General features: G+C 40.1%; 5 protein-coding genes and 1 pseudogene across 9 annotated transcripts; 3 read left to right on the forward strand and 3 right to left on the reverse strand.

The window, feature by feature from the left end:
• Window positions 1-555: 555 nt before the first annotated feature.
• On the forward strand, window positions 556-3741 carry LOC104727573 (glucan endo-1,3-beta-glucosidase 7-like). The gene is made up of 6 exons (XM_010446667.3): window positions 556-771; window positions 885-1180; window positions 1269-1637; window positions 2536-2883; window positions 3009-3270; window positions 3439-3741. Exons 3-6 carry the CDS (start codon window positions 1317-1319, stop codon window positions 3621-3623), a joined length of 1116 nt encoding a protein of 371 aa, XP_010444969.3. The 5' UTR covers window positions 556-771; window positions 885-1180; window positions 1269-1316; the 3' UTR covers window positions 3624-3741.
• Window positions 3742-4121: 380 nt separating this feature from the next.
• LOC104721347 (SKP1-like protein 11 pseudogene) lies at window positions 4122-4901 on the forward strand (annotated as a pseudogene). The gene has a single exon (XR_015572475.1). The product of XR_015572475.1 is annotated as an SKP1-like protein 11 pseudogene (transcript).
• Window positions 4902-5120: 219 nt separating this feature from the next.
• On the forward strand, window positions 5121-7681 carry LOC104721348 (guanine nucleotide-binding protein subunit beta). The gene is made up of 6 exons (XM_010439310.3): window positions 5121-5564; window positions 5652-5746; window positions 6038-6462; window positions 6640-6997; window positions 7088-7201; window positions 7337-7681. Exons 1-6 carry the CDS (start codon window positions 5459-5461, stop codon window positions 7370-7372), a joined length of 1134 nt encoding a protein of 377 aa, XP_010437612.1. The 5' UTR covers window positions 5121-5458; the 3' UTR covers window positions 7373-7681.
• A 174-nt stretch (window positions 7682-7855) lies between these two features.
• On the reverse strand, window positions 7856-13360 carry LOC104721349 (coatomer subunit gamma). The gene is made up of 17 exons (XM_010439311.3): window positions 12916-13360; window positions 12495-12643; window positions 12274-12387; window positions 11974-12174; window positions 11790-11891; window positions 11266-11373; window positions 10952-11185; window positions 10560-10810; window positions 10253-10424; window positions 10016-10171; window positions 9878-9928; window positions 9565-9702; window positions 9297-9494; window positions 9081-9212; window positions 8829-9002; window positions 8394-8639; window positions 7856-8227 (listed from the first exon to the last, which is right to left on the reverse strand). Exons 1-17 carry the CDS (start codon window positions 12959-12961, stop codon window positions 8033-8035), a joined length of 2667 nt encoding a protein of 888 aa, XP_010437613.1. The 5' UTR covers window positions 12962-13360; the 3' UTR covers window positions 7856-8032.
• LOC104721350 (proline-rich receptor-like protein kinase PERK5) lies at window positions 13345-16632 on the reverse strand. Its single transcript, XM_010439313.2, has 8 exons — window positions 15598-16632; window positions 14985-15464; window positions 14813-14899; window positions 14650-14720; window positions 14478-14554; window positions 14246-14390; window positions 13990-14151; window positions 13345-13875 (listed from the first exon to the last, which is right to left on the reverse strand). The coding sequence occupies exons 1-8, from the start codon at window positions 16316-16318 to the stop codon at window positions 13600-13602; spliced, it is 2019 nt and encodes a 672-aa protein (XP_010437615.2). The 5' UTR covers window positions 16319-16632; the 3' UTR covers window positions 13345-13599.
• A 291-nt stretch (window positions 16633-16923) lies between these two features.
• Window positions 16924-21448, reverse strand: LOC104721351 (SWI/SNF complex subunit SWI3D). 4 transcript variants are annotated; one of them, XM_087474417.1, is made up of 8 exons: window positions 20812-21413; window positions 19790-20316; window positions 19006-19665; window positions 18724-18887; window positions 18497-18609; window positions 18023-18421; window positions 17730-17920; window positions 16924-17624 (listed from the first exon to the last, which is right to left on the reverse strand). In XM_087474417.1, the coding sequence occupies exons 1-8, from the start codon at window positions 21254-21256 to the stop codon at window positions 17268-17270; spliced, it is 2856 nt and encodes a 951-aa protein (XP_087330543.1). In that variant the 5' UTR covers window positions 21257-21413; the 3' UTR covers window positions 16924-17267. The 4 variants fall into 4 exon arrangements, with proteins under 4 accessions (XP_087330543.1, XP_087330545.1, XP_087330542.1 ...); XM_087474419.1 differs by having other exon boundaries at window positions 19006-19661; window positions 20812-21357; XM_087474416.1 differs by having other exon boundaries at window positions 18023-18609; window positions 20812-21448.
• Between the last annotated feature and the right edge of the window lie 192 nt (window positions 21449-21640).

Raw genomic sequence — 21640 nt, forward strand, 5'->3', positions numbered from 1 at the left:
AACATTGTAAAATCACAAAAGCTAAGAAAAGTTATTGATGGTGAAACGTGAAGAGTGGGTTACTCTATTGGGAAACAGCATGTAAAAGGGGAATACTGTCATCTACTTTTTGAGGAATTAATTTTTATTTTCTACATTGCATGAACCTTATTTGCGTATGCGCTCATACAATTAGTATCCCATGCATCCATTCTCCTCAACTAAAAGATATCAGTAAATGTTCCAACCTTTTTTTGGTACTTTGACTCCTACATCCTAACTAATCTAATCATTTTACAACCAGCAACAACAATGTAAAAGTTTTTAGGTCGTATTTACGAAACTGGCTTTGGACTTAACATTTAACAACGTTGAGATTAAGGCAAAGAAGATACTTGTGACACAAAATACTCAAGCAAACTCAAAAAGATAAATACATACTTCAATTTTTTCTGCAAAAAGTTTTCTCTTCAAAAGTAGCCAATTTTTTTCTTAATACAAAATAGTATAATAAGACTAAAACAAGACCGAAACGAAGAAGACTTTATACCTCAAAAGTCTCTGAAACTAACAAACAGAAGTCAGCACGTGTAGTGTGGAAAAATAAGCACAAAACGTGTCTTGGAAAATTCTCTTCCTTGTATATATAACCGTTGCAGTAAAAACCTCTTCTTTAAGCAACACTATCTCTCATCATCTCTCTCTCTCTCTTCTCTCTTACCACCATGATGGCTCTTCTCCGCATCCTCATCTCTCTCCTTCTCATCTTCATCTCTCACTTCCCATCCTCACGTAAGTATCTTCCCCAACACGACGTCGTTTGTTTTATCTCCTCTGTTTCTTCTTCCTCTAACCTTTTTTTACTTCCTCTGTTTTTTTTTTGTCCTGTTTGTTGTTACCGACAGATGCAGAGTCTTTCATCGGAGTTAACTACGGTCAAGTCGCCGACAATCTCCCTCCGCCTTCAGAAACAGCCAAGCTCCTTTAATCCACTTCGATTCAGAAAGTAAGACTCTACGGTGCCGATCCCGCCATCATCAAAGCTTTGGCTGGTACAGGTGTAGGTATCGTCATCGGCGCTGCTAACGGCGACGTTCCTTCACTCGCCTCTGATCCAAACGCCGCCGGACAATGGATCAACTCCAATGTCCTCCCTTTTTATCCCGCCTCCAAAATCATCCTCATCACCGTCGGCAACGAGGTCCGTCTCCGTCGCAATTCAAAACTGTAAAGTTTCAACCTTTTTTTAGAGATTTATTTCTCTAATTCTGTTCCGACGATCATCGCAGGTTCTGTTGTCGAACGATCCGAATCTGGTGAACCAGCTACTCCCGGCGATGCAGAATCTCCAAAAAGCCCTCGAAGCGGTGTCTCTCGGCGGGAAAATCAAGGTCTCGACGGTTCACGCCATGACGGTGCTCGGTAATTCAGACCCGCCATCAGCCGGTTCATTTGCCCCCGGTTATCAAACCGGTTTAAAGGGGATCCTGCAATTTTTAAGTGACACTGGTTCACCTTTCGCTATTAACCCGTACCCGTTCTTTGCGTACCAGAGTGACCCGAGACCCGAAACGCTGTCGTTTTGTCTCTTTCAGCCTAACGCTGGACGGGTCGACTCCAAAACCGGAATCAAGTATACGAACATGTTCGATGCTCAGGTACATTAATTACCAGTTGGCTCCACCCTAGCTTTTTTTGGGTTTAAGTCGGGTCCATAACTAATCAATCAATTCATTCGTGTTTGGTAAGGTAATTAAATTAAACTGTTACTGAATTAGTTAAAGGTTCTTATTAGTCTCTGGTTGTGAATTTGGTTGACTGTTTTGTATATATCTAAATGATTTATTAGTTAAACGTCAAAAGAATAGTTTATATGGGTCGGTTAGTTTCTAGTAATTTATTGTTGTGACACAAAAATATGAGAATAATAAAAACTGGCTGTATTCACGTGGACGAATCTATAGTTTGAACTTTCGGTTTTTTATTTATTTATGGAATATATATTTATTTAAAATTTTCTTTGCACTAGATTGTAGCAAGGAACTTGTTCTGTGTCTACTTTATGATTTAGAAGGAATCTATGTTCTTATGATATTTATAGTGCAAAAGACAGTTGTTCACGTATGTGTCTGAATTTACACTTTCCTTCGTATACACAATCTATAAAATAAAATAGTTGCTTAATGATTTGGTACTTGTTATCCTTCTTATTTAGCAGTTCATATACTATGCTTGTAATCATCTTTATCAGGGAATAAGTATGCGTGAGATGACATGTCACTCGTTTACTGATTGTCTGACAGACTGGACTCGCACTAAATTGTTTACTTATTTTAGATGTTTCTTGAAACATTTGTTTTGTTGTTTTGTACTCGTCATCATTAATTCCACGTTAGCAATGTCGACTTTAAAAGTCAATAAAATGTACGGGAAAATATAAGAAAGAAAGAAAAAATAAATGGTGACGTCTTAGTAGAAGAGAAGTCTTTGTTCATGGTCGTTGCTTGCAACACGCGTCACATTCTCTGAGTTTACAACTTTACATCATTTACACAGGTTGATGCGGTTCACTCGGCTTTGAAATCAATGGGATTCGAAAAGGTGGAGATTGTGGTGGCGGAAACTGGTTGGGCGTCACGAGGAGACGCTAATGAGGTTGGAACGAGCGTGGATAACGCCAGAGCTTACAATGGAAACCTAATAGCTCATCTAAAGTCCATGATTGGCACACCTCTCATGCCTGGAAAGCCAGTGGACACTTACTTGTTCGCACTTTACGACGAGAACCTAAAGCCTGGACCATCTTCGGAGCGGGCCTTCGGGCTTTTCAAAACTGATCTTTCTATGGCATATGATGTAGGCCTTGCCAAGAGTAGCAGTAGTGACAGCAACAGTAGTGGTCAGGTTAGATATTAGAAGTTGTGGTTTTTAATTATATGGAAAAAATATGTTATTATAACATGTAACGCAGATGCGGATAAATAATAGAGGTTTTAACTTGTGAGGTGATGTTTTGATCATATAATTAGACGCCATCGGGAAAAGTGACGTCAACAGGGTGGTGTGTACCCAAGAAGGGTGCGACGGATGATCAGTTGCAGTCGAGCTTGGATTGGGCGTGTGGACAAGGAATAGACTGTGGTCCGATACAGCCAGGTGGAGCTTGTTTCGAGCCAAACAATGTGGCCTCACGCGCAGCCTATGCCATGAATATGTATTTTCAGAAATCTCCTAAACAGCCTACAGACTGTGATTTCTCTAAAACCGCTACAGTCACCTCCCAAAACCCTAGTAAGTGTTCTCTCCCCTCCCCTTAAACTGTCACCAGCCTACCAATAGAATAGTGTCATGTAAAACATTGTAACAAAAACCTAGTCATTGATAATTGCTCCTCAATAGCATAATGCATTGTACATATTAATTGGTTTTTTCTAATTATCCTGAATCTGAATTTGATAGGTTACAACAGTTGCGTCTATCCGGGAGGAGGAGGAGGAGGAGCCGCAGGAAGTAAAGCAGTAATGAACAAGTATGTGAGCTCAGACAAAGTAGAGAAGAAGAATGGAGCAAGTGAACCAAATGTCTCTTCTTCTCTATCTTTTCTACTCATCTTTATGTTCCTAATCTTCCATGTAAATATGTAATGGCTCTTACCTTCTTGTTCTTCTCTCCCTCCTTTGTATTCGTGTAATCAAGTCGTTATTAGCTTTATATAATAGTTACACTCAATTCTATACTCCATAATAAAATTGTATTATATTATTAGTCTGCTGTTAACGTCTATTTCTACTAGACTTCTTTTTGCTTTCTTCTGGATCTGAATATTTTAGTTAAGCTTAGATAATTTCCAATTTGGTTTACCAAGTTTACCTTTACTGAAAAGGAATTGTTGATCCAAGTTTTCTTAAAACAAAAAAAAAAGGAAATGTTGATCACAGAACCGACTCTGAAAGTTCTAGAATTCTCGAGGTAAAAAAGAAGGATTTTAGTCAAACCTACCATAATGTAAAATTGACCCGGTTTATCTCGGTTGACTCCAGTGAAATTACCTTTTCTGAAAAGGATTATTTGCCTTTTTAGTTTTGTTAAAAGAAACTATTTCCATCTCAAAAAAGGAATGGTTGACTTAACCGAATCTTAGGGCTTATAAATACGGCACATAGGGTTCACAACTTCATTACCTAACAATTCAATCGCTCTCTCAATTCTTAAACTTTTTCTCATCAAATTAACGATGTCGACGAAGAAGATGATCATGTTGAAGAGCTCCGATGGTCAGTCGTTCGAGGTTGAAGAAGATGTCGCGATCCAATCGCAGACCATAGCGCATATGGTTGAAGACGATTGCGCGAGTACCGAGATCCCTCTTGCTAACGTGACGAGCAAGACTCTTGCCCTAGTGATAGAGTACTGCAAGAAGCACCACGTCGATGAGGCTAACCCAATCCCCGAGGAGGAACTCAAGACGTGGGATAAGCAGTTCATGGAAACAGATCAATCCACGATCTTTGATCTCATCCTTGCTGCGAACTACCTAAACATCGCAAGCTTGCTTGACCTGACGTGCCAAACTGTTGCTGATATGATCACGGGCAAAACTCCAGACCAGATTCGTGCACACTTCAACATTGTGAATGATTTTACACCTGAGGAAGAAGAAGAGGTTCGCAAGGAGAATCAATGGGCTTTTGAATGAGCGGATCGTGGAATCAAAAAACATTAAGCTAGCAGCTTTCTTTCTTTTTCTTTAGTGTGTGGTTTCCCTCTTTTTTTTTTTCGATTTCTTGATCAATGCAGATGATGATGATGATGATCTTCGTCTACTTTTGATTTTATGCTTTCTGTTTCTGTTTTTTTTTTAATAATGTCAAAGAGATAATAAAACCAATGTTTTCTTTTTCTTTACCCTACTAGTTTCACAATCTTTGTTAAGCAGAAAAATATCTAATTTTGCAGCATATTTATCAATGTAAACAAAGAATTATCAATAAAAACCAAAATCAAAAACCTAAAAACTGAAAAAATCATTCAATCAATTTCCTTAATGATCAACCAGAACCAAAATCAATTTATCATTAATCGAATGAAGGAGCAAAAAAAAAAAAAAACGACGTCGTGTAGTAGTTGTAATTGTGGTACACTTTTAATCAGCAAAATAGGAACAGTCAATGTGACATTGACTCTCTCTCTCTCTCTCTCTCTCTCTCTTCTCTTTGGTGTGTGTGTTGAGGTCAGACTCAGAGAGAGAGAGCCATCAAGCATCAACCAACAACAAGGTTCAACAAACGAGCGTGTTTGTGTGTGTAATTGACTCATTCTTCTTCTTCTTCTTCAGCTTTTTCCCACGTAATTTACCAAATCCACTCTTTCTAGGGTTCGATCTCTCTCAATCATGAACCTTCTTCTCTTTTAGTCCCTCAAAAAATTTCCCCTTTTTCTTTGATCGGCGACGGAGAAGCCTTAAGTCTGAACCCCGTTAATGTCTGTCTCCGATCTTAAAGAACGTCACGCCGTAGCTACGGAGACCGTTAATAACCTCCGTGACAGGCTTAGACAGAGACGCCTTCAGCTCCTCGATACCGATGGTTTGGGGATTTTTTTGTTTTCCTTCTCTTTCTCTCGTCTTCATCTTGTCCTTTTCGTCTTCTTTAATTGGGATTGAATTTTGGCAGTGGCGAGGTATTCGGCGGCGCAAGGACGTACTCCGGTGAGCTTCGGAGCAACGGATCTGGTCTGCTGTCGTACTCTTCAGGGACATACCGGAAAGGTGACTCAAAATGTTCCATCTTTTTGTGTCTCTTTTGTTCTTTTATCCTTCAAGTATGCTTCTTTTTGTAGTTTTGTAGCTTGTGTTAAAAGGGCAACTAAAAAGCTTCCATTTTGGGTAATTATTAGCTTCCATTTTGTAGAATTTTGGGTTGGAACTTTAGTTGCTGCTTTCTATTAGATGTTACTAGTCTATGTCATCTTTGAAGAGTGCAGATGGATTTGGTTAAGATCCTGCGAAGATGTAGACACAGTAGAGTTGATTGTAGATGTTAACATGTGGAATTTACAGGTTTATTCATTGGATTGGACATCGGAGAGGAACCGGATTGTCAGTGCATCTCAAGATGGGAGATTGATCGTGTGGAATGCTCTAACGAGTCAGAAAACTCATGCTATTAAACTCCCTTGTGCGTGGGTTATGACATGTGCTTTCTCTCCAAATGGTCAGTCGGTTGCGTGTGGCGGGTTAGACAGTGTGTGTTCTATCTTCAGTCTTAGCTCAACCGCGGACAAGGATGGAACCGTACCAGTTTCAAGAATGCTTAGTGGTCACAAGGGGTATGTTTCGTGCTGTCAGTATGTTCCAAATGAGGATGCCCACCTAATCACCAGTTCAGGTGACCAAACATGTATCTTATGGGATGTGACTACTGGTCTCAAAACTTCTGTTTTTGGTGGTGAATTTCAGTCTGGACATACTGCTGACGTACTAAGGTATGGATGTTGCTTTCATCTCCTTGGCTTATTGCATCGGTTTGTTTAATAAAGTAGCATATATTTCATACCTATTTTATCATCCAGCGTTGGAATTAGCCTATAGGTTTGACATATTAAGAGTCAGTTATATACTTATGCCCTCTTACACGGTGATTTGTATCCTATTTCTTCCAGTGTCTCAATTAGTGGATCAAACCCAAACTCGTTCATATCTGGTTCATGCGATTCCACAGCACGCTTGTGGGACAGTCGTGCTGCAAGCCGAGCAGTGCGTACCTTTCATGGTCACGAGGGAGATGTTAATACTGTCAAGTTCTTTCCGGATGGTAATAGATTTGGGACTGGATCAGACGATGGAACTTGCAGGCTGTATGACATTAGGACTGGTCATCAACTCCAGGTTTATCAGCCACATGGTGATGGTGAGAACGTTCCAGTCACCTCCATTGCATTCTCAGTCTCTGGGAGACTTCTTTTCGCTGGCTACGCGAGCAACAACACTTGTTACGTTTGGGATACTCTCTTGGGAGAGGTAAGCTAGTTAATGTTGAGGAAGAGTGGTGAGAGTTGTTTTCACTCATTTGTAAGGTTTATGATTGTAATGTGGGGACATTTCTGGCAGGTTGTATTGGATTTGGGTTTACAGCAGGATTCACACAAGAATCGGATAAGCTGTTTGGGGTTGTCAGCAGATGGAAGTGCCTTGTGTACAGGAAGTTGGGATTCGAATCTAAAGGTTAGTGTCTCTCTGCTTATTATATCATGTTATGATTTGAATGAAATGGGAAATTAAGATAAGCACCAAAACAAATATCATCGGAGATGTAAGAAAATTTGAGAAAATATGTGAAATTTTCATTGAAATACACAGATATGGGCGTTTGGAGGGCACAGAAGAGTGATTTGAAGAAGATGATTAACAAACGTAGGAGTCATGTCTCCAGTTGTGGTGGTTGGTTAATATATTCTGTAGTCGGAAGTAAAAGCCGGTAAGGTCGGTTTGTGGAAGAACGGAAGGTGTTTGGTTTGAAATAGTGGAGTGGTTAGAAGGATCAAACTTCCCCTTTGTTGTTGTAGTGTGCTTTGATTTATTAATTCTTCATTCTCCTTTAATAATACTCCTAAACGGCATTACTTGTTATTTATTTCGCTCCTCAATGTGCATTCTGTAATCAATTGTTTCCACCAGTCGTAACTACCATCTCTTGAGTCGAAATTGAATGTAAAACTTTACAAGTCCGTTAGTTGTTTAGCTTAATGGAGTTATTTGGTTAGACTCGCACGGTACGGTTTCCAAATGTGAGCAAGATAATCTGTTGATTCCCCAACTTCTGTAATGTATTCATTCACTTGGCGAGAAAAAACGAGAAAAAAATTTAGAAATAAAAAATCAAAAAAGCATCGTCAAATTATAAAAGAGAAACCTCCACAGTATTTGACAGAAATGGTTGTAGGGACAAAAAAAAGAGAGAGAAGAAAACACTATACTATTTATAATAGTTCATGTATTATGAAGGTTGGGTAAATGGGGATCTTTAACAATACTTTTGTAGCAACGCGAGGGTTTTTAACCGCAGGCAACAATCTCGTGAATGGCGTCTGCGACAGAAACGTCCTCAGCTCTAACTGTCAGTTTCATTGCAATGTCCTTTGAGCTGTCCATTCCAAACTGTGCCCTCACTAACACTTTCACATTCCCTATATACACACCTGACAATAAACACGTGTGTGACCTTGCGTTGGTCGGAATTGTCTCCGTCCCCTGCCATTTGCATCTCTAGTGTCAGTTTCAATTTCCGGGAACACAACAAATGCTCATATTACTCAAAAAAGACTTTATCCACAATAATCCTAGCCCTCAAAAGTCTCAGCGGGTCAAGTCTAGTAGTTTCTCTATCGACTATGAGAAAAAAGTGGAAAAGACTAACCTCGCAAATCTGCATGCCAAGAAGATCAGTGACAGCGTTTACAGCTTCTCCTAAGCTATCTCTTTGGCCAAGACCATATTCGTCTACACGCTCATCTTCTTCATCCATGTTTTCCCATGCATTCCTGAAATTGGAGACACCCACTTTCACCATGTAATCTCCAGCTACAACCTCAAGATCTTCCAGCTGGTACTCATCTTCTACTCCATCATCATCTGCATCTGCTTCACCTGTGCTTGGGTCAACCTGATTAGGCACAAACAAACTAGTCATGTTGTTTTCTTTTGGTCTCTGTGATTAATTAGAGTCACTCTAGAACTTCCTCTCTAAATGCGTCAGTGATTACCAGAGTTCTCCACAAAGTATTATGAGATTGTTTGAACATCATTTTAGCGAAATAAAAAGATGGAAGTGAAAAGCCTGTTCAACATGTACCTCCTTAACAACGAAAGTTAATGTGTTGGAGAACTTTCCAACAGCAGGGACCCCTGCTGGCTTCTTAAAAACCACAAAGGCTTGACCAGGCTTATCATAAGGAAGTGAGTTTAGGGCCTTTGAAGTTACTTCATTGAATTCCTCTGCTTCTGAAGCATCTACAATGACATTGACCTACAAAACCATTCCAGAATTAGTGACATGAGGAACGTAAGGATAAGATATGCTTTACACCACATGACTGTTCTATACCCTCTCCAACAACTGCTCTGGGACTGTGTTAGTGCAGTTGTACTGCAACACCACATGACTGTCATAGATATGCTTTACAACATTGACGGCGTATTCTGTTTCTGGTTCAGTTAGCTCCACAGGCGGAGAAGACTGAAAAAAAAGGATGTACAAGTTAAGGCAAAACAAGGTAAGCCAAAAAAATTAGATTGAAACAGAAGAAAAATCAGCCCTAACCTTGAAAAGTTTTCCGAAGGCGGCAAACTCTGGAATAGATGAGAGAAGTTTTTCGTAGCCATCAAAACCAGAAGCAGGTGCAGCTGGTGGTGCACCAAGACCAGTGGGCTTTTTACCCTGGGCTTTCTTCTCTGCAAGGGGCTGGGATTTAACTTCCTTAGACACGGAATCGACATCAAAAGCTTCTTCAGAGGGCTCCTGCATAATCAAAGATTTAAGATAAGTGGTGTGCTAAGAAGGTTATGAAAACTGAGAATTGATAACTCACATAATTCTTCAAACTAGTTTCCAAGTTGACCAGAGGAACCTCCAGGGAACCGAACAGAAAATCCTTGGTCTCTTTATCAGTGTCAACAGTACCATCACCACCAAGAACACTCAAAAATAGTGTTGCTCTATCACGGACCTTAAGATAAAAAGAGGTCGCAACTCAAAATCAAGGAAAGAATCATGACACGACTTGCATGCTTCTCACCTCAGAAAATGTTAACAAAGGGAAACACATGCATGTATGTTCAATGATGCAACCGACTCAAGGGGCCACAACAGACATACAGAAACAGCAATGTTTAGGAACGCACCTCATCATCACTGTCATAGATGCAGCGCTTCAACAGAATGGTAATCCGGGGCTGCCAAGCATCCATTGATTGTGCTCTTTATCATCAGTCAAAGAATATAAAACGAGAAAAATGGGTTGGCAAGATAACTACACATACCTTCAAGGATTCAACCATAAATCCAAACTTTGCAAGTGTGGAAACAGCAGCAGCCCGGACAGTGGCATTTTCAAGATGCACACGGTTGTAAATATATCGTATATACTTGCTTGGATCTGAGGTGTTAGGTCCCTCAATTCCCAGAAAATGAAGGATCTACGCGACAAAACACATTTAAATATCACATAAGCCGTTTTTAATAGCAACCACAGATGGGTGTTGGATAAAATAGTTTACCTGTGTTGAAAGATATGTGAATTCACAATCTTCAATGAATTCACAAAGATGAAGCAATCCACTTTCTTTCGCATCAGGAATATCTCTGATAATGGTCACAATAGAATCCACTATTGCTCTTTTATACTCAAATCCACCTTCCTCCCTAAGAACGTTGCTTAAGAAGGTCATCCTATAAATAAAAAGGTGACAGATTAATCATAAGCCAAATGCTATAGAGACACTGTAACATATTCAAATCATTCAAAAGAATAGCAATGCTCGAAAAAGAAACTACAAATAAGAAACACCCTAAGACTTCACTTACAAGGATCTGTATTTCAGTGGAAATTTCACACACAACGATCTTATTGCTTCCACGACCACAATTTTGAACTCATCAGCAATATCTGACATAAAATTAGTTATCTGCTTCATCAAGCGTTCTACACTTGATTCGTTCCCTGTTTTCAAGAGTGTGGTTATTGCGAGTGTAGCAATGCTTCTATTCTGATCAGAAATTAAACTCTCCATATCAATGTTGCAGTTGGTGACAGCCATAGGATGAGTCATTGCAACCTGTAGTTCAAACTTGTGTTTAGTGTACAGTTAAATGATGAACCCACCCAGAAAAACATAAAATCATTTCTCAATATACAAAGAGAAGAGTTGAAAGAATTCTTCTTTATAAAGATTTTGATCTAAGAAAGCATTGTAAACCTTGTTCAGAGTCCGAACAGCAGCAAATCTCAACACTGGTCTGGGGGAACTCAAAAAGAGCTGGAGAACAGTGATTGCTGGAGTTAATTCTCGGCTTGTCACACCATCAAGCTCAGTGATCGCCCTGGCAGCCTCAAGGATCACCATTTCAGCTTTATGGCGAAGGCAACTCTCCAGAAATTCATAGAACGGACGTTCTCCAGATTGACCGTGGTTGGCCATGTCACGGATAACCTGGATAATAGAAACTAAAGCTAAATAACGCAAATATTTTCATCCACATATCAAATGATCAAACAGAGGAGAGGAGTAACCTGGCTGGTATAACGTATCAAAAGACACTGAGCCAAGGGCGAGCGGACAGATCCCCTGGTCAAGCTACCAACCAACTTGCTAACAGCCAAGCGATCATTTTGCCGTATCTGAACATGATAATTGATTTTCAACAACTATTAGATTAACTCTCACTACCTTAATAAATAAAGATGGAAAGCATATCATGTTGGCAGTATTTTTGTAACAGCAGCGATACATATCATTTGCTAACTAGTACGACTTCAAGTTTAGGCACATAATATGTTGGCCTTCAAACTTAAAAAGATGCATATGCTAGAATCAGCAGTATCAGAGACAGACTCTAGGCACAGATTGAACCTCACAAGAAAATAAAGTTGCTGGAAATGATCATGATACAGAGTGATGATGCCGCTACATAAAACTTATTGTGTGTGTTTCTAGTCCAATACTCATAGTAACACCTCTCAGTGGCTATTTAATTAAACAAAGAGCAGAAACATAAACCAATTTGACTTCGGTAATACCAATGCAAGAAACGTACCTGATGGAGCAAAGCTAGGGCATGAAACTGAACAAGGGCAGATCTGGACTGAATACCTTCTTGAACCTCATTGCTCCATCTTTTAACAATTTCTGGGTTTGTCTGTAAGAGACAATATAAGAATATAAGCATAACATTAAAAATCAGAAACAACCTAATAATAGTTTTGGGGTGTAAAAGGTACCCTTAGCAAGTGAAGCCCACTGACTAAAGCAGCACTTGAAACAACGGGATTCTTATCCACAATGGCTTGTTTCAAGTATCGCTCAATTTGAGTGAGAAGCGTTCCGTCAATAATCCGGCAGAGGACACGGATAGCATTAGCTCGATACATATCAATTTTACTGTTCATGTCCTTCATCAGGGAGCTTGTTACAATGATAACCTATATGGGTGAAAAAAAACAAACAACATATCTTGCAATTAAACCTACAAATAAGCGCCATGATTTTCCGTATTTAAACTTTTAGTAAGATTTGCAAACCTCATCCGATGATGGAGATAACTCCTTAATGATCAAGTAGACCATTCTCCTCAAACCAGTGTCTTTCGACTGGAAAAGCTTTGTAACTGAAAAGAAAACTTCCGTTGCTTCGACCTGCATAAGAAAACAGAATTAAAACTTGTCAATTCACACCACATGTGATACTACAATATCAAACAAACAACCATCGGGAAGGGATAAGAAGGGTCAGGGACACTAACCTTGGTGAATGACTCCCCTTGGTTAAGCAAATAAAGAAGTTTGGTGATGACCTGAGAGCATCTTCTAGGATCAACCTGAGCGTCATTAAAGACTCTAGCTTCTTGAAGTACAGCTCCCTTCTCAATTCCCATGAATGGAGAATACTCCACTGATCCAACAAAAATAATCAGAAATTGAAATAAGCAAAAGAACAATTCACACAGGGATCGTTGATCAAAACTAAACAATGTATGTAATTATCACAAACACACAACAGTCTGGGTGAGTACTCGAGATTGTAGATCTACGCAACCAAAATCACAAATACACGGGACTGTGTCGATCAGATCTAGAAGATTAACATCTGGATCTAAAACTTAATAAACCAGATAAATTCGAAACACAAGAATCATATTAAATTATAAGGGAATTTAAGCATACACTCATCGTCGTGATCATCGTCTTTCTTCACGAGAGGTTGCGCCATTGCTGATCTCCCTTTAGATTAACTCCGTTACTCAGATCTCGCTTTGGCTACCTTTCAGCTACAGATGCTACACTCAAAATGCGGGAGAAGAAACAAAGATCTCTATAAAATGTTTCTTTATGTTTTTGAGTCCCACCCAAGAGAAGAAGAAGAAGAAGAAGAAGAAGAAGAAGAAAGAACTCAAGAAAAACTGTGGAATCGAGAGAGAGAAGAGAGAAAGACAACTTTTTCGAACCGGCCCATTGGGTCAATTTTTTCATTAATCGACTCTTTAATATTTACCCAAAACAAAAAAAGATTACAAAAAACTTTAAAGTTACGTCTGTGACACTTGTTTAATATGATTTTTTGTAAATTGTTCGGATCTTTTAATACAACGTCGATAAACACAATAAAAATCTTGATTATAAAAACATAATTAACGTGGTAATGGAATAAGGCTTTGTACCTAAATATATATTTCAACAAAACCAAACTAATCTCTCTGGTCAAAATATCACACTCCTAATAACATCATAATTCAAACTGTCACACTGCAAAATTTTGACGCAGAATGAAGAAAACATTGAAAAAGAAGAAGCCAAAAGGAAGAGAGAAGAAAGTGAATATTATGACAAGTGTGTGTGTGTGTGTTCTTTTCAAAGCTGAGGATTGCGTTTCATTGAACCTCTATTCATTTCTTCACTACTTGAAGCAGACGGATTCAAGCCATACTCACTTGTTCCACCATATTCACTGCTCTGATACTCTTTGCTCTCTAAAGCCAATTTCTTGAATTTTTTCATGTCTGCACTGTACGAGCTAGCGTCATACTCTGAGCTCACGCTTCCGGGGCTCAAGTACGTGCTTTGTCCTGGTCTTGTTCCTTCACTTAGATCCTCCATTGACATATCTCCTTCTAGTGCTCTTACAATCTTTCATTTATTATATATACACATGTTTCAAGATTCATTTAGTATGTCATATTTATCATCAAGATTAATTGTGTAATTCATAACAAAAGAATTATATACGAAGTGTTTTTAAACCTGGCTCATCTTAGGACGTCTTCTTGCTGAGTGTCTGATTGCTGCAGCTGCACAAGAAGCCATTCGAGCCATCTCTTGTTGATCGTAGTTTAGCTCCAGACGCGAATCTGCCAATTGGTTGTAGTCTCCATCTTGAGCTGCTTTCAAACATAAAGGCCTTGCCTGCAACAACAAAAATAGTAAGATTTTGTTTTTCTTTTTGCAAGTGTTTTGGAGATAAAACAAGTAAACAGAAGAGGCAGACCCGACGACTTACCCAATCTACCAAACTGTCTTCCATTTCTCCAGTTAGATCCACTGGAGGTCGTCCGGTTATGAGCTCAAGAAGCATTACTCCAAATGAAAAAACATCAGATTTGTCGGATAACTTTCCGCTTGATGCATACTCTGGAGCTAAGTATCTGAATCAAAGAAAGATAAATGAAACCGAGTGAATAAGTGCTCTATATGCAATTGACTAATTTGGATCGTTCACAAAAGCTATTTACCCGAAAGTTCCCATGACACGAGTGGAGACATGAGTATAGTTGTCTTGAGATAGCTTAGCTAATCCAAAATCTGCAACCTGAGTACACAATAGACATCAATACACTTCGACACAGCTTTGGAACAAATTTAAGGGGAAATGAAAGTAGAAGTAGTACAAGAGTCAATATATACCTTGGTTTCAAAACTGAAATCGAGAAGAATGTTTGCAGCTTTGATATCTCTATGGATAATGCGAGGATGACCTACCATTGATGTAAAATATAGAATCTTATATTATCTTAAAGAGAGCGAGATTTATAGTAGCTACATCAGTGTGAGATTAATATGTGCTTACAGTCTTCATGCAAATATGCAAGACCTCTAGCTGATCCCAGTGCAATCTTCACTCGTGTAGACCATTCCAAAACCGGACGACCCTTACCTAAAATTTCAATCAAGTTATTGGTTAAAGAGAAACCATACTTCAAGTTGTTAATTCAAGCAAGTATTCTGTTAAATGAATGTACCGTGAAGATGGAATTCAAGAGTGTTATTAGGTATAAACTCATAAACCAAAAGCCTTTGACCACCAGAGATGCAATATCCAACAAGAGAAACGAGATGACGATGATGGACACGGCTAATGATATCAACCTCTGCTTGAAACTCTCGTTCGCCTTGTCCACTTCCAAGTTTAAGACTCTTCACTGCAACTTCTTTGCCACTATGCAAAACACCTTTATGAACATACCCAAATCCTCCTTGTCCCAGCAAATTCGACTGAGCGAAACCTTCTGTTGCAATGGACAGTTCATCGTATGTGAAAGTGCTTTGGTTGTGACCAAGAGTCGCAGCTTGAGGCGACGGTGTAGCACTTGGACCGGTTAAGTTGGATTTGTCACTGTGAGGACCAGACACAGGTTGCTTTGGTCCCCAATTCCCTCCTCCTTGAGCAGCCATATTTACCACATGATCTTGAGGTGTTCCCTTATAATAACCACCATTACCTACAGTACGCAACATCTCCTTTAGCATCTAACGTCTAACTCTTTTGCACACTAATGGGCTTAAACACACACACACCATTAGACTACAAATTCCGGTTATACTAAACTCTAATCAATGCTCCTTTTACATTACCTGTTGGTGCTCCATAAGGATTGTTATTGTAGTAGTGCATGTGGTTGACCTGAGGGGACTTTTTCTTTTTCTTCTTGCAACAGATGCAAACACACACTAGAAGTAGAAGCAAAAGCCCTGCTCCTACAAGAACTCCAATAATCAATCCAATGTTGGCTTGTGGATGATGTTTCCCTGATAACAATGAGTCTAAATCTCCACTATTCCGAGGAGGGCTACTTGACCGAGGCGGTGAAGGTGAGCCACCATCACCGGAAGTTCTGTTCCCTGAAGATGGTTGTAACGGAGTGAAACTATCTCTGTTATTACCACCATTGGTTCTGTTACGGTCATCATTGGCACCAGGAGAAGGAGGAGATGGTCTATCTAAAGGCGGTGATTGGTTCGACGGTGTTTGTGGTGGTGCCGGCGGCGTTACCGGATTTGAGCCTTCAGGTGAAGGTGGAGCAGGAGGGGTCTCTGGAGTTTTCGGTGGCGGATTAGCTACAACCGGCGGCGATGGAGGAGGAGTGGTTTCCTGACTCGGAGGTGCAGGGGGGGGTGAAGAAGAAGCTGAGCCATCTTTGTTATTTGGCGGAGGAGCAGAATCGGATGACGGTGGAGGTAAAGAAGGTGGTGATGGCGGCGATGATGACCCATCTGAAGGTGTTGTCCCATTTGAAGGCGGTGTGCCATTTGAGGTTTCAGGAGCAGGAGGTGAGTCCACCGGCGATTCCGCCATTGTTTGTCTCTGTTTTTGTCGGTGAAGGGTTTCTCAACGGTTGAGAAACCTTCTCCCCGGTGATCCTCGACGCAACAGCCTTGTATCTCAAGCAAAATACAAAATACTCAGGAATCAAAATCTTAACGCAATAGAAACAGAATCTGGAGAATATGTGATGAAGAAGGTTAGAAAGAGAATGAAAGGGAGAGAGAAATTGTAGAAACAGCTTGGAGAAATAGGCTTTCTCCTATGAAGGAGGAGACATCATCTCTTCTGACAAAATGATAACACTTATTACTATATTTAGGGCAAAGCGTGTCTCTTCTCTACCATATATCATCTATATTTGCTCTTTCAAGAAAAAACCGTAGTCTCTCTCTAATTTGGCCTCTACTCCTTTTTGCATGTGTGCCGTTTGAAGTTTGGACCATATCGGTTTATACGTTTAGAAAATAATCCAACCGGGTTTGAATTGGGGTTAGTCAGCGTAGAGGGAAAAGGCGGGAGTTGTTGTTAACTCATTACGTTTGTAGCAGCTGTGATCTAAAAAAGCCTCTGAAAGAGATCTTGTCGAAGAAACAAGAACCTGAATTTATTAACGGACACTCTTAGCACATGTACGCTTTTGGGTATAACCATAATCCATAGAAAAACATTCCCACGACCTTTTGCGGAATCATATATCTCTGTTCAACGTTACAATTCATTAAAGTTCAAAGTAACCATAAACACATTCACATATCTCCGAAAGCTTCATTTGACAGTTACATTAAACATTAATTGATGGGTCTAAAACCCCTAACTAATTTCTCAATATCACCGTCTCCTACATACGTCCGACAAATCTCCAGAAAATAAACCAAGCTCAAAGGTTGAAGCCGCAGAAGGTGGGATAATGTACCTTGGCTTAGAAACAGAACATCAAGAAGAGCTACCTCGCAAATCTGAACACTATGATGTAAGACCACTAAACCGAAGAAACATTGTCTGAACCTGGAGATGGGTCTGAGCTTCCGGCCATTGTTGTACCAGCTACAAAAGAACCAGGAATAGTGAAACCTGGAGGGGGCCTTGGCATTGGTGGGCGGGGAAATGCCATGCCCAAGGGAGGCCTTGGACCTACATTAGCAAAATTTGCAGCGATTCTGTTTGTTGGTAACGATGCTTTTGAGGACATTGAAGGTGGGACACCTAGTCGAGCTGCTATGATCTGAGCCCTTTCATGATATAGCCGTTGCCTTGACCTTTCTAATTGCTCTCTTACCCTCATTGTCAAGCTTTCAGCTTCATTGAAGATAGATAGCTTTGCTTCTAGTTTATGTAACTGCTTACATATATAATTAAAAAACCCCTCATTATTACGTTACAACTCTGAACAATAAAGCACCAAAACGGAATCTAACCTGCACACACTTGAACAATATCTTACCTGCTTCTCTATCAATGATCCAGAAAGTTGTCGGATATGATCTTCTTCTTGCTTTGCAAGATTCTTTGCCTTTACTGCTGCGGCTGAGATAGCGGAGATAGCTGCGCGCTTAAGCTTCTCGATGTTATGTTTGTCTTTTGTCCCTTCACAAACATCCTTCTCTTTCTTTCCTTCTTTCTTTGGAATTTCACCTGCAAAACAGCATTTAGACAATAAACCAATAAGATATACAAGAATCATGCCGTACAGGTAAAGCTTTTATGTGTAGAGAGAGAGGGAGAGAGAGAGAGAACCAGCTGTTCCATTTTCCGTTGCAGAAGCTGATCCAATGGGCTGCTGAACAACAGACGTATCTGGAGGACTAAGAACATCCTTTGCACCCTCCTCCTTAGCCTGTTGAACCTCCTCTCCTACTGTTGCGACCACATCTTGAGGATCCTTCTCTGACTGTAGTGTATCTTTCATCTCCACATCTTTTGATGCTTCTGGCTGAGAAGCATCATCTGCCGCTGACTGGGAGACAGTTGCTTGAGAGGCGTCTTTATTTTCACTACAAAGCTTATTCCCATCCTTCAAAGGTTCTTGAAGCTCCTTCCCTGAACATTTGTCCTGCGATTGACATATTACATCCGCTGGTTTCTCTGAACTGTCAGTTGTGACTGGCTTACTAGATCTTTTTTCTTGTACGGCATCTGGTTTTGTAGTAGAATTTTCAGTTCGAGAACCAGGTTGCTTTTCTTCAGAGACTGAATTCTGATTTTCTTTACCTGTGTCAGTATCTGGCATTTCCCTATCATCTGAGACGTCTTCTGCTTTCTGGATTTTTTCTTCTGGTTGCTCATCTTTATGGACATTTTCATCATTATCCTCTGCATCCGCACTGCAAATGTCTTGCTAGTTTTAGATTTAAGAAAAAACAACCCATATCTCCAAAAGATTGAGAGCAGAACAAAAACATAGAATGTTGAGAAAGATCATCGTATAACTGCGAAACCTTTTAGATTCAGTTGAATCCTTCTTGTTGTCTGGTGGGTCTTCTAGAATGTAACAATGTCTTGTAGCAAGCAACAGTCCCGAATTACTCTGAAGAGATTTTATGGAAGCCCGGGCTGACGCAGTAGCAACATCAGATCCTGCCAATCGCACCAGAAAGGCTGCCTACAAAAAAAAAAAAGCCTTGCAAGATCAGAAAGGAAAGAGGGTGCGTTTGTAAAATTAAGAAGAATCTTAGCAGTCCCCATGAATGCAAAGTTCCTGTGTTACATAAAATACTTACCAGTCCCATGACAGGGTTTCCTAAATCAGCAAAGGAAAACGAGGCTTCAGGTGTGGAGGAATAACCAACATCTTCAAAAGCTTCAGCAAGAGCTTTCAGAGCAATGTTTTCGTCAGTCTCCTCCTGACATCTTTCATCAGTGACGGTTTCTAGTTTGGGTGTTTTCTGGTCTGCTTCCACTTCATTAGTTTCTTCTTCAGGTTTGGAAGATTCCTGAGAGACTTTTCCTTCATTGTCAACTTCTGGTTCTGAAACTACCTTCATAGTCTCATCTTCATCAACACGTGTCTTATTCTCTGCCTCTACAGGTGTATCTTTTGGAACAGATTTATCATCTTTAGACACAGCTAAATCTGTCGTGTCTTTTATGCTTGGATCTTTGTGGTCAATTTGATCAAGAAATGCATCCTCAATTGGCATTTGAAGAAAATGCAGCATACATTGAGCTTTTGTTTTTGTAGCAACATGCTCTGCAATCTCATTCCAATTTTCCTTGAAGATTTCTAAAGCTTCAAGGAGAAGAAGAGTCTCTTGATCAGTCCACTTCCCACTACCAACGCCAGGGGCCTCAGCAGGCTCCATTAGTATGAAATCAGAAGATGACATATCTGAGCTGAACTTGCCACTGTTAAAGCATTCCGTACATAAGTCAAAATCTGCCTGTCAAAAACTCAGTATTAGCATTTAAGTTTTAAATAAAACGATCATAGTAAAAAATACCAAAAAGAACGCAGTAATATCCATTTCTATGGATGAAATGAAAATAAGTAGGGAGATAAAACACCTGTTTCGGGCAGTGGTAGCGCTTGCGAGAGCAATCAGCTGAACAAGAATTGCAGTGATATTCGACTGCTGGACCCTCTTGTTTCAGCAATTCATCAGCAGCAATCGGATCTGGAAACAACCCTGATGGTGTAGCTTGTGCTGTAAGACGAGGCTTGTGGACAATAGGAGGGCAAGCCTCATCAGCTTGAAATCGATATAAACTGTTAAGCAGTGACTCCTTATCCTCTAAATCATCATGATCAGGAGCCGTAGAACCAGTATCTGCTGGTGGAAATGGGTGGAAATTGATTAAGCCCCAGTAGTCCAAGAATTCCATCACCTCTTGCTTTGCCTCCGAGTCTCCAACCTCGAGTTCTGTTAAGTCTTTTAGTTCTATTTGTATGTTCGGATTGGTATGAAACTTCCTCATGATCCAATTCCGTATTTCCATATATACCTCAGAAGTGCGACCTTCCAACTTGCCATTAAAGAAAGAGGGCAATGAACGCTCCTCAAGCGGGTGAATTTTTTCCCATGAAAACCAACCTTCAAAGAATATGAAGAACAGGAACCCAATTTACAGACTACTCAAAATGGGATAGTGCAAAATTGTGTAAGACTAAACAACACCAACAACTCAAAATCTAAACTTAGATATCATATTACTTTCTAGCTCAACATTACCACAAGACAAGGACTAGGAGCATCAGTTCTACATGATAAAAATGAGCATCCACATTCTACTTCAATCAGCCTTAAAGAATGAAATTTGCTCTAGTATCACAAGGTGTAACAGTATAACTTCATCTCGAACGCATCAAACACATTATATACATTCCCAGTGAGAGAAGTTCCAGAACCAAAATCTAGACTACCTCAAATTCTTTACTTGGCCTACTTTGGAAAGTCTATCTCCATATAAAGTTTCGAAATTTGCAAAGAGCAAAACAGTGACAAATGTTAAAAAGATGAATAATTTGGTTTCAGTCTCAACCCAAAAAAAAAAAAAAAAAAAACAGGAAGAAGTAGAAGAACACGAACCACAATGATTAGGCACGACATGAACATTACTGTCACGAGATCTAATAGCATCGAAATCAGCTTCGATCTTAGCCTCCCACTCACGGATCGCCTTATTAAGCTCTTCCTCCTCCTTAGGCTTCTCTCCATCCGTACCCACCGCAACATTCAAAAGCTCCGACTTAACCCCATCCGCCGCCGAAACCAAATTACTCGGAGCCTGACGAGCTCTAGTTAAAGGCCCATTATGCACCGGAGAAAAAGACGCAAGCATAGCCTTCTCACGCGTCAACATCCTCTTAGACGGCGTAGAAGATGAGAAATTAGAACCGCCGAGAGCATTCGCTTTCCTTTTCAAACCTCCGCCTCGGCGCCGTGTCGCCGGCATCGGCTCAGATGCCGGAGTATCTCCAGTGCTACCACCAGAAGCTAGGGTTCCAGTAGAATCGCGCCGTTTCTCCTCCATCTTCTCTCACTCTCTCCCTCTCTCTCTCTCACTCAGTGTGTCTTTGCAATTTCCAGCTACAAAGACACCATTTTTATTTATCAAAACGTTGCTATTCCCAAATCCCAATTTGAAATCAACAAATTTGTATCGAACATGTGTTGAACTCCGCACGCCTGAGTGGTTTATTTCGGGTTAACTCAATCAATCTCCAATTAGCCTTCCGGTTAACCAAGGATATTTGGTTTGCTCAGAAATTAATTTCTGTTTTAACCGAAACGGTTATTGAGGTTTACAAAATATCTTAAAATCTCGCTCTGTGGCTTTATGATCAATGCCAAATTAATTTCCTACAAGGTTGGTTTAATTCGGTTTAAATCAATCAATCTCGAATTAACCTTCCGG

The sequence above is a fragment of the Camelina sativa genome, chromosome 11, assembly GCF_030686135.1.
Source record: "Camelina sativa cultivar CO46 ecotype springtype chromosome 11, ASM3068613v1".
Lineage (NCBI taxonomy): Eukaryota > Viridiplantae > Streptophyta > Magnoliopsida > Brassicales > Brassicaceae > Camelina > Camelina sativa.

Excerpts from the sequence above, each read along its gene's own strand:
- LOC104727573 (XM_010446667.3), top strand. The coding sequence starts at position 1,317 with ATGCAGAATCTCCAAAAAGCCCTCGAAGCGGTGTCTCTCGGCGGGAAA. Across the intron at positions 1,638-2,535 it reads CGAACATGTTCGATGCTCAG|GTTGATGCGGTTCACTCGGC; the intron begins GTACATTAATTA and ends TCATTTACACAG. Across the intron at positions 3,271-3,438 it reads AGTCACCTCCCAAAACCCTA|GTTACAACAGTTGCGTCTAT; the intron begins GTAAGTGTTCTC and ends TGAATTTGATAG.
- LOC104721348 (XM_010439310.3), top strand. The coding sequence starts at position 5,459 with ATGTCTGTCTCCGATCTTAAAGAACGTCACGCCGTAGCTACGGAGACC. Across the intron at positions 6,463-6,639 it reads CATACTGCTGACGTACTAAG|TGTCTCAATTAGTGGATCAA; the intron begins GTATGGATGTTG and ends TATTTCTTCCAG. Across the intron at positions 7,202-7,336 it reads GTTGGGATTCGAATCTAAAG|ATATGGGCGTTTGGAGGGCA; the intron begins GTTAGTGTCTCT and ends TGAAATACACAG.
- LOC104721349 (XM_010439311.3), bottom strand. The coding sequence starts at position 12,961 with ATGGCGCAACCTCTCGTGAAGAAAGACGATGATCACGACGATGAGT. Across the intron at positions 10,811-10,951 it reads CTGTTCGGACTCTGAACAAG|GTTGCAATGACTCATCCTAT; the intron begins GTTTACAATGCT and ends TTTGAACTACAG. Across the intron at positions 9,495-9,564 it reads AAACTAGTTTGAAGAATTAT|GAGCCCTCTGAAGAAGCTTT; the intron begins GTGAGTTATCAA and ends TTGATTATGCAG.
- LOC104721350 (XM_010439313.2), bottom strand. The coding sequence starts at position 16,318 with ATGGCGGAATCGCCGGTGGACTCACCTCCTGCTCCTGAAACCTCAAAT. Across the intron at positions 14,721-14,812 it reads TGCATATTTGCATGAAGACT|GTCATCCTCGCATTATCCAT; the intron begins GTAAGCACATAT and ends CATCAATGGTAG. Across the intron at positions 14,391-14,477 it reads CGTGTCATGGGAACTTTCGG|ATACTTAGCTCCAGAGTATG; the intron begins GTAAATAGCTTT and ends TCTTTGATTCAG.
- LOC104721351 (XM_087474416.1), bottom strand. The coding sequence starts at position 21,256 with ATGGAGGAGAAACGGCGCGATTCTACTGGAACCCTAGCTTCTGGTGGT. Across the intron at positions 17,921-18,022 it reads AACGGAAAATGGAACAGCTG|GTGAAATTCCAAAGAAAGAA; the intron begins GTTCTCTCTCTC and ends GCTGTTTTGCAG. Across the intron at positions 17,625-17,729 it reads GATCATTGATAGAGAAGCAG|TTACATAAACTAGAAGCAAA; the intron begins GTAAGATATTGT and ends ATATGTAAGCAG.